The following is a 10,309-nucleotide window of genomic DNA, read 5'->3' on the forward strand; positions in this document are numbered from 1 at the left end:
TTCAGATAATCTTAACAGAACATGTACTTAGGCACTGAAAACCAAGAAAAAACCCAGGAGGGATCCTCATTATTTATTACATGTTAGTAATCTAGGAAATTTCACACAATGAGCAGCATTTTCAAGAGATACTTTCTCCTGGATAAGCTCCTTTGAAAAATAGCTTCCTTCCTCTTTTAATCACACGCATTGTGAATGAGGAAAGCAGCTCAAGGGGGTGCCATTATACTAAGACAAAACTGCCCTGGGAAATAAGCATTCAGCCTATGTCCATCAACATGGCACTGGCTCAGAAATCACTGAGCTTCCCTTCTCCCAGAAGTTCACACTGACCAAGACATTAAAAGTCAATTCAGGTCCTTTTAGCTAATTAGATTAATTAGGATGTGCCAAAATAATTTCGTAAAATGCTGGGTATATCCTTCTCTCAAATAAGGCTGAAAGGAGTTGAAAGGACATGCTTCATAAAGCCTCATTTCTCCTTTATCCTTATCTTGGAGGTACAGGTTTTGGGGAGCAGCTGGTGACCTGTCTTCATGAAAAATAAAGAAATTCCTGCCCAAATACCCATCTTCCCTTCTCCATGTCGCCTGATGCAAGTAGCTTAATGGAGGTGCATGTGCACCAAACCCCAGAGATTTAATTTTAGCATCTTCAGATAATTATCATCTCTTAATAAAGAAGGGGCATTTAATTTTCAAATACAGATATGCCTTTTTTTTTTTAAATTAAATGGAAAACTAATGCACACCGCAGATTAGGTACATGACAGTGGGAAGCAGTGATAAGAGGAGACACATTGGAAGTGGTATGTGAACCCTTTCCTTGTGATGGCCTCTTCCAGCCGCAAAAGCATCCTCTACGTGAAGCCAGTGTCAGCCCTTCACTTTGCACTGCAGCTGTAGGTGGGACTCACCCAGCAGAAAAAAAAAAAACAAAACCCAAGCCATGTACTCTATAGAAACCACTTGGAAGTTAATCACGGAAGTCAATTTCTAAGATTACACCTGATTTGCTTTGAGCTGCCAGCTTATCTCTAACGTCATCACCTGGTCTTTTGGTTTCCACCAAGATCAAACAGGCTTGAAAGAACGATCCCCAGAACTGAAACAGGGAACAAAGATCCTACCTAGCTTTACATTCAGTTACTGAAGCAGAAAATTAGCTGGAAACCAACTTGATGCTTTTCCCTTTAGCACTTGAAAGTCAGCAAGAGTTAAAAAATAAAAAGGAAAAGAAAAAAAAGCCAAGTTCACCGCATTTATAAGGGGTTGCTTTTAACTCAAATTTTCCCTTGACCTGGCATCAGAGGGTTTTCTGCCAAGAGTGGTGTGAAGAAAGAGAATCACTATGTGAGCAGGGTTAGAGCCACTGGCAGTTTTTCCTGTTTTCCTCCTGCTGTATTTATTTAAAAGTTCTGTATTACAGACGTAGAGCAAATAGAAAGTCTATCTCCCACCAAAATAAAGCCAGGCTCTATCCCCAGCCTAAGCAGCTAAGAGGTGATGACTTCAAGCTAGGGGTGACCTATGGGTGGACCATAGCTTTACCACATCGGTCAGACTGGGCCAGTAGAGAAGAATTCCAGCTCAGTTAGAAGGAGCCGACAAAATGAGAGGAATCAGGATAAAAAGAAATGGGAGTGCTTCTTGAAGCGCAGGTGGGAGAAAAGTGGTTCTTGCTTATTGATCCCACTTCAGAACTGCAATCCCACCATAAAAGCTTTCCATTAAAATATTTTTTGACCAAGACTAGAAAGAGCAAGCAGTTGTGTTTCACATGCTGACATGCTTGGGTATAGACCTACGTCAGTACACATGCAAATTTTTGCTGAGGGGAAGTGAACGTTAATTTATATCGACAAATACAATAACACATGCTCCCCGAGTGCTCGTTTTCATCTGTTTTAATGCCATCAACTCCAGCTTATAGTTCATAAACCAACCCAATATACAAACAAATGCACAGGGAACCACATAACAGGGAAGCTGGTGGCGATTAACGAGCCATTGGATCAAATCGCCACAAAACATCAGGGTAATAGCAGGCTAGAGCTACTGCTACTGTAGTAGAGCAGCCAAGCTTCATATGACAGGTAGATGAGAGAGTCAATAGGAAGCTGAGCAAGGAGACTGCAGATTTCCCTTCCCAAACCTCAAGAGACCAAAACACACCAAGGCCACATCACACGGAACTTCTTAAATTGCAGCTCACCTGTCCAACAGCAAGGAAAGAGATTTGTACTCTTGTGGAAAATTAGATCTTTGTGGCATTTTTGATGATTTCTCCGATTCAATCCTCCCTGCAGAAGTCTGGAAACTCCCGGCAGGTTGAGTGAAAGCGGACAACATGCACTCCAGGATAGCCAAATAACTGTTCCTACTCAGGACCAGGGACACAACCTGGTCAGACATGTGCCCTGTGAAAGCATCAACTCCTGCCTTGACCCCAGCTCCTTCACTAACCCCTGAACACTAACCAACCATCCCTACACATGTACGCTGGAAAATGTGGTTGAGGGAGGAAATAAAGCTGAGCCTGACAATGGGATTTCACATCCATACCCGCGCTCACAGCTCCAGGACAAAGTTGGAAGGAAATAAGAGCAAATTCACAGAATTCATTAAGTGGCCAAAAATCACAGCTTGCAGGAGGAAGCACGCTGAGCCCCATTGATTTACTGATAAAAAGGTGACATTCAAATCAATCTCATCACCCTCACTGCAGGACAGGCAGAAATTTCATCTGCAAGTTCACTTCAGGAAAGCCAATATTCACTGGTAACAAACTGAAAACAACCAAAGCCTGTTCCTTGATCCAGCCAGAAAAGATGCCTGGGGGAGAAGCCAGTGTCACGAGAGTCCTGGACCCAGCAATCCCCACTCCTCCAGGTCCCTGGGCCAAAGTGAAAACTGGCAGCACTGATGTGGGCTGAGCCTCGGGCCACCCATCAGGGTTTAAGCTATATGTAAACGCAATGCATGTGGAACCCAGCCCTTCCAGCAAGCCCGTCTCGGGACTCACACAGAGTAACTGGGGAGATCTCCAAAAATTCTCCTCAACAAGTCAAACAGACACAAAGTCAGGAAGTCCTGCCCATACTATGGCAGGAATTTGGGGGACGTACAGCACAGACATGATGACCAAAGCTGGCCACACGGCTATATACACACATTGAATTTAGGCACATCAATCCGGGCACGTGGATTTCCCACTGCACCTTTCTGGTCACACAGTTCTGAGAGTGTTGAGCAACTCTTCACAATTTTTCATATTGCATTCAAAGACGGTGTGCCTTTCCTCTTATTTGTACAGGTATGAATAAAATCCTAATTAAGTCATGGTATTTTCCAGCCTGGACTGCTAACAACCTTCTTGCCACCAGTTCACAAAGTGGCAAAGTATGGGTGTTATAAAAAAACATTAATCCACAATGGTTAGGTCTTCTGACTATCTTGCTGAACACAAATTATTTAGGAAAAAAGCCTCAAACATCTATTTGTCAAGAAAAAAGGAGATGAACATTCAATTTCCTTGCAATAAAATAAATATTTATTTTCTATATTATCTTGCTGTTCAATCCATGTTATTTTGTCTTCTTGCAAGACACTACTTTTATTTGATCTCCTCCTAGATAGCTACGAAGATTGATTTAATGCCTCTCAATATAAGCTCATTGTTACTGTTAAGGACAGACACGTGTTCACAATATTAACCCTTTCTATGGGAAACCTGTAAATCAAACGAATATTCCTCTTAGTTTAGACACAAGAAAGCCAATAACGTGGGCACTGCCAGAAAATATAGCATATGTTGGTTAGCTCAGTCCACCATCACGGGCTTTTGCCTCTGGGAAAACGAGAGGGGAACAGTGCTGTTCTCCCAGCATAGCATGAAGACTTCTTATATATTTCCCAAATCCTTATCTTGCTACTATTTGTTTACTGGAAGCAAAGTCAAACCCCAGTTTTGCTCACTTCCATGTTGGCTTTTCTACCTGCCACTATCTCCCCTCCCTTGGGGTCACACTGCCCCAAAGACGAGGGCTCCTCACCCCACCACAAGACCTATCTTCGGTCCCATCTTTATGGCCTACCCTCGACCCAAGGTCCAGAACACAATCCAAAAGCTGGTAACCCTCTAAAACACGCTGTCAATTTTGCTCAGGATCTCATCTCTCACACTTTGGTCAGCTCCTCCTGCTGCTGGAAAAATTTGGGCCACACTTACCGGTTTGTCTTGCACATCCCCTGGTAGGCTTCAATCGCGTCCTCCTGACCAATGTGCTTGTCACTGTTGGGCCAGCTGGCATCGGTGGGGATGCTCTCCTAAATTTAACATGCAAAACACAGCAGCGTGACATCCTGCACATCCCCTCCTCTCTTTCAAAGTTCCTGGTACCAAACAACTCCCAACCATCCTTAATAGAGCTTCCTCAGGGAAGAACTAGACTAGAGAGCTTCTATGAATTTGTATGCATGTAAACACACAGCAGCAGAGATGAGGAGATGGAGGGAGGATGCAGGGAACCTGGGACAGAGATAAAGGGGGTGTGTGATCTGAAATAGAAAACATGAAAACCTCAAGGAATGATAAGGCAGTGAATTAAAAAGCCCAAGTGAGAGTTTTCAGAAAATTCAGAGAGTTTTCTGTCAGAACAGGCTCTAAACAAAAAGCCCTCAAATGACTGTGATGGGACAGGCTCTCTTCTTGCCTACACACCAGTAGAAACACATTACAGCTGCACCAGCATCAAGTGAGCAGAATCTGGTCCAGAAGCTCTCTTCCCCTGACATGTTTCCTTGCAGAATAACCCAGTTGTCACAAACCATCACTGGGAACCTCTCAGACCACCACACCTTGGTGCAGGGCTGGAGAAGCTGTTCCTTGGTGTGGGTTGGCGAGACCTCATCAGGTGTGGGGTCAAAGCACCTCACAGCAGTACAGACCACCATGGGACATGTAGTCCTGGACTGTGTGAAATGATGTCATGGACAATATCTTATCCATAGGCAGAACCTCCTATAACCTCCCCGTGCCATCCTTCCACCCAGAGCCTAGCAAAGCAGAAATGGCATCGCTCAGGCAGTCAGTGAACTTCCAGCAACAGAATGGGAAAAGAAAATCCATAACCCTCTCAGTTACCGTGTTCTTCTCTGTCCCTTTCTGCTGGGCTGCCTTCATAATCTGTGTCCTCAGGATGAGCACCTCTTCCTTCCGCACTTCCAGCTCCTCGTTGGCAGATTTCAGCTGGTTCAGTAGGAGGTTGTACCTGTCCTGCACATCGCTGGATGAGCTATTCTGGGTTGCTCCATCTGCAATGGCCTTCCTCAGCTCATTTAGTTCATTTTTCAGCTTCTTGTTCTCTGACTCCAGCTCTTGCCTCTGGAAAATACCGAGCCATTAACCAGTTTAGATAAACTGCCTTGCAAGGCCTCATCCTTTTCTGAGACACCTCTGAAGTAACTCAATTACTGATGATCACAGCCGAATGATCGATTCATGACAGGACCTAGATTTTGCTGCCAGTCCAGCCACATGTTGTTCAGAAAAGATTTTTCCTGTAATCAGTAGCCTGTTGCTACTTAATAACAACACTACAGGGTGAGAGAGGGGAGATTTTTTTTAATTTGTTGATGCTATTTTTAAACATAAAATCAAGCCGTTAGAGATGTCAAACATGTTTGTTTCTTCTCTAGCCCTTTTCCTTCTCAATCAAGAAATCACCACAAACCCCACAATGTTTAGCTCATCTTTCATATTCATTAAATAAGCTGGAAGATGCCCATTTACGTGACCCTGCATCATGGCAGACATCCCATTACGTAAGCTATGGCTGTGTGAATTCCCAATCCTTTCCTCATATATTTTGTAATTCTCCCACCCCGGTGCAATGTTTGCAGTTGGGGGATTTTCTCACCCTGATGTCTTGTCAGCTGCTGGCATTTGAAGGCAAAAGCAATATTAGTACAAGTTTGATGCCAACTGCTTCTCCTGAATAATGATACAGGAGCATCGCTGTGTTCTCCAAGACAACTGAAGGGCTTATTTGCTTTTGCATGACAGTAGAAGACAGAATAAAACTCTGGCAGCTAAGCAGCCTTTATTTCAGCATTTCACCAAGAAACAGATGGTAACACCACCTTTGGCAGCACTTTGCCAGCGCTCAAAACCCACCTGGGGCATCCAGCTGGGTCAAGAGCAGCTCTGCTTCTGCAGATGGGGCAGTCCTTGCTATGGGTCGCAGCTGGGGGGCAGAGCCTGACCCCCAGGGTCCTGCTCATGGCCCAAATCCCAACAGCCCACCAGATCCTCCACCAGCAGCTGCTGCACGGTGGCACCCAGAACTGCTCCCTCATGTCCCCATGCACCCGGGCCTCTCAGAGAACACCAAAACCCAAGAGGAACGTCATCCAGCTGTCACAGGGCAAAACCAGAGATGCCTACAAGCTATATGACAAAGTCTGGTGTCCCAGTGATTTGGGGTCAGGCCTCTCCTAGGGACTGAACCCCATCCATGTGGATTCTCTAGTGTCTACAACAGCACTAGCTCTTTCCCTACTAAGATCTATGTAATTTCTTCTTCCTGCTGCCTCTTGACCCTTTGACCCTTTCCACAGATTCCCCCCCCCCCCAATCCATCTTATCTATGGGATATCTGCTTCATTATCAGCATTGGCTGATGCGAGTTAATGAATCCAAAAATGGCTGGGGGGGGTGGAGGCCATTTATGCAATTCATACAGTGTGTAGCTAGCACAGCTGTGTAAACCTTGTTTCCATAGGAAGCGGGTGTTGTAATTATAAATCCTTACAAATTATAAATAGCATGCCTTATCACATCAGAGGTGTGAACAGAATAGCAGAGCTGGCATCTGGACAGCAGGCATATTCCTAGGTGAACAAACACCATCATTAACGGAGCATATTCAGGTACTTTATACTATCTGTCATTTAAAAAAAAAATAAAGGGGGGGATAAGAAATGCATTAGATCCAGCAATTCCTCCACGTCCACATTAACAATAGCTCAGCAGAGGGAGCATGTGAGACACTGGCTTTTCTGTAACTGTTTTTTAAAATTAGTTTGGAGACATGTGGGTGCAGTAGGGAATCAAGGCCAAAGCGGGTTTAACTCTTCTTGCCATGTGGCTAAAGCAACAACTTGCTTTCCACTCTTTTCTTATCATTCTCGGAGACATATGAAGGGTAAGAAGAAAGTGATTAAGTGCTTTTCTAAACAAACAGCTCTTCTTTGATTTTTGCTATTTGCTGTATAAGACCCCTGCTATTCTTTCTCTTTCCCTCCCTCCTCCCTCCTCTTTCACTTTTTTGAGATGGGTCAGCCACACTGCTCAGTCCAGGGACTGCTCACATCAAGCATGCTCTGATTAGAAACAAAGCCAGGATGACAGGGGTTCTTCAGTCTGGAGAAGAGGAGGCTGAGGGGAGACCTCCTGGCCCTCGGCAACTCCCTGCCAGGAGGGGGCAGAGAGGGGGGATGAGTCTCTGGAGCCAAGGCCCCAGCGCCAGGCCCCGAGGGAATGGCCTCAAGCTGCCCAGGGCAGGGTCAGGCTGGCTCTGAGGAAGGATTTCTGTGCAGAAGGGGCTGTTGGGCGTTGGAATGGGCTGCCCAGGGCAGGGGGGAGTCCCCGGGATCCCTGGAGGGGTTGAAGAGTCGGGCTGAGCCAGCGCTGAGGGATCTGGGGGAGTTGGGAACGGTCAGGGTGAGGGTCATGGTTGGGCTGGAGGAGCTGCAAGGGCTTTTCCAACCCAGATGATTCTGGGATTCTATAAAAGTGGTAACAAACAACGCTGCTCCAAGAGCCCATGCCCTGGACTCCTTTCCGAGTTCACATTTAAATTCATTCCCTAGTCCTATCTTGGTGGCTTTCACAGACCAGTGTTACAATATCTATAGATCTGTTGTTCCCTGCCTGTACACCCTTTTTGCACCAGTACCAGTGATGGCAGAACAGAAGCCAAAATAAAATTCTTTGAATGTGGAAAGGGAGATTTCTGCTTACACTGTGAGAAATGCTTTTTCTTCAGCATTGTCCAATAGCGATGATTTATTTTACAAGTTATACAGTCAGAACATCCTGAACTTGAACTCACACTTATCCCAACATGTACAGGTTATGGAGGTGTGAAAGGGGTACCCAAGCACTAATGGTGATGGAAATAGCCTCATTTTTTAAGAAAGGGCTTATATAGCAGTGCTGGATGAAGCATGAGCCTGTGTAAATCAGAGGTTAGTACTACCATGCCAGGAACTTACCCTCTCTTCTATTTCTGGCCCTCAACAGGAAAAGAAAATAAAATTCTCTAGAAGCTCATTTTATGATGAGCTTCCAAGTCTAAGGGATGAAACAAACATCCCAGCTATGCGAAGAGCGAGAAATTAAATTACGCATTGTGCTCCTGCTAGGAGCACAAAGTCGGGGCAAGGACTCCTTCATGCCTTCATTCCTACCCCACTTTCCCAGCCTGAAAAAACAAGCTGGAAAATACATTTTTCGCTGGGGAACTTTTTGTTGTACAGGCATGACTCAGGGATGTATCTCCCATGAGGGAGATGTTTCACATCCCTCCAGCCCTGCATCATGGCTAACCAAACACCTACCTGGGCATATTTTGGGACAGCATCTACTGAAAGCTCTCTTTATCCATTACAAAGGACACATAATTCATGCCTGCTGTAAATATATCAGTGTTTGCCCAAATTTCTGACATTTCTTCACAGTGTTACAAAAAGAAACAATCAACCCTTATCCAAATGAGCCTTACTAAGGAAGGAGTGTGCATCAAAATCTGCACCAAGAACGGGCTCCCCAACAAAAGCTAATCCCAAAGGCAAATCCTGGCCATCGTGGGTGTTGTGCTGGTACAGGACACAAAATTGGATGACAGAAGACATGTATGAAGTAGCACACCATGTGCTGGTTGCAAAAACCAAGCCCACATGGCCATCCACTAACACCCACACTTTGCATATATCTTGAATGGGACCCAGAAGGAAACAGAAGTCAGTGAAGACTCAGGTCACAAAGCAGTGAACAAGACCCAGGAACAACCTTAACCTCCAACAAAACCCACTCTTCAGCAATACCTGTGTTTATTACATTCACCCAAACTGATACTTGTATGTATTATTTTTAAATAATGCATGGAGTTATAAATATATTTACATTTTTATTGTGTTTATATATTTTACTCGTATTTATCCAAACCAAACCCTGGGTTGTTCATGACCATATCCAAGCATCTCTCCCCCATCCAGTGCAAGACACCATGATGAGCTGTTAAGCTGCATCAGTAACAGTGTTCACACCTCACCTAGGTCAAAATTCATATTCAATTCCAGGGAATTACACTAGTTTCTGAAAAGACACTGCAGTCACCTTTCTAAAACCTCCTGAAACATTTCCAAACTGGCTGAGGAGTCTCAGTTTCCAAAAGATAGTGCATCAGCAGTGCAAAGCTAACATCCCTTCCTCCTCTGTAAGCTGGTATCTCATGGACCATTCAAAAGCATCCACTGGAAGAGTCTGCTGTAAGCTTTTAGACACCTCAGCTTAGTTCCCCAAGATAAAGGCTTTTTAAGCTGACAAAGAGGAAAAAATAAATCTAATTACACAAGACTCTTGAAGGAGCCAGAGACAGTATAAATATTTGAGATACAAATCAGCAGGAGAAATAGAAGAGAGGATGAGCTTTGCTGTAATCGCAGAGCAGCTGTCGTGGGGAAGGAGGGAAAAGCAGCACTCAAAATCAGCAGTAAGACACTCTTTCACTGCAGATGGAGACTTCAGGCAGCGTCCTATATTCACAAGCTGGGAAAACACCAGTGAGCTGTATTTGTCTCTTTCAGTGGTTCCTTTCAGGCCAACACACCTATAGCAGATGCAAAATCCTTTCCTTTAGGGCTAAGGATTACCATTTGAAGGCAATTCCTTTAGGGCTAAGGATGGCATTTGGAACAATTGTTCCTTGCTTTTCACAGTGATGTCAGCTCTTCCTAGACTGACAGTCACCCAAGGCTCCAGTACCCAAAGTATCATGTGCTACAGCTGGTATGTGCAGGTCTGCGCTGTGTTAGAGCAAGCTCTTAGACCTGGCTGCTCCTTGTTGCAACCTTCAGCTCATTTTTGTGCAACTCTGGCAAGAACCTTGTGCTGGAGAAACTCTGCAGTGCAACACCACTGAAAACAAACTCTGAGGTGTGTTTTCTTGCAAGTTCATTTTCCACCTGTTTGAGGCTAAAGATTAAAGAATGCTGCTTTTTTTTTTTTTTTTTTTTTTTTTTTA

The 10,309-nt window shown here is 44.6% G+C and overlaps 1 protein-coding gene across 1 annotated transcript in view; it reads right to left on the reverse strand.

Annotated features, from left to right (window-relative positions):
* MYO5B (myosin VB) overlaps window positions 1-10,309 on the reverse strand; it is a 151,795-nt gene that overhangs the window by 21,263 nt on the left and 120,223 nt on the right. Inside the window, exons 27-28 of the mRNA XM_026865867.1 lie at window positions 5,146-5,385; window positions 4,231-4,328 (exon numbers count right to left, since the gene is read on the reverse strand). Coding sequence (XP_026721668.1) covers window positions 4,231-4,328; window positions 5,146-5,385 — 338 coding nt within the window. The remainder of the gene's footprint in view (window positions 1-4,230; window positions 4,329-5,145; window positions 5,386-10,309) is intronic.

Source organism: Athene cunicularia, assembly GCF_003259725.1.
Source record: "Athene cunicularia isolate RWA chromosome Z unlocalized genomic scaffold, athCun1 chrZ_part1, whole genome shotgun sequence".
Lineage (NCBI taxonomy): Eukaryota > Metazoa > Chordata > Aves > Strigiformes > Strigidae > Athene > Athene cunicularia.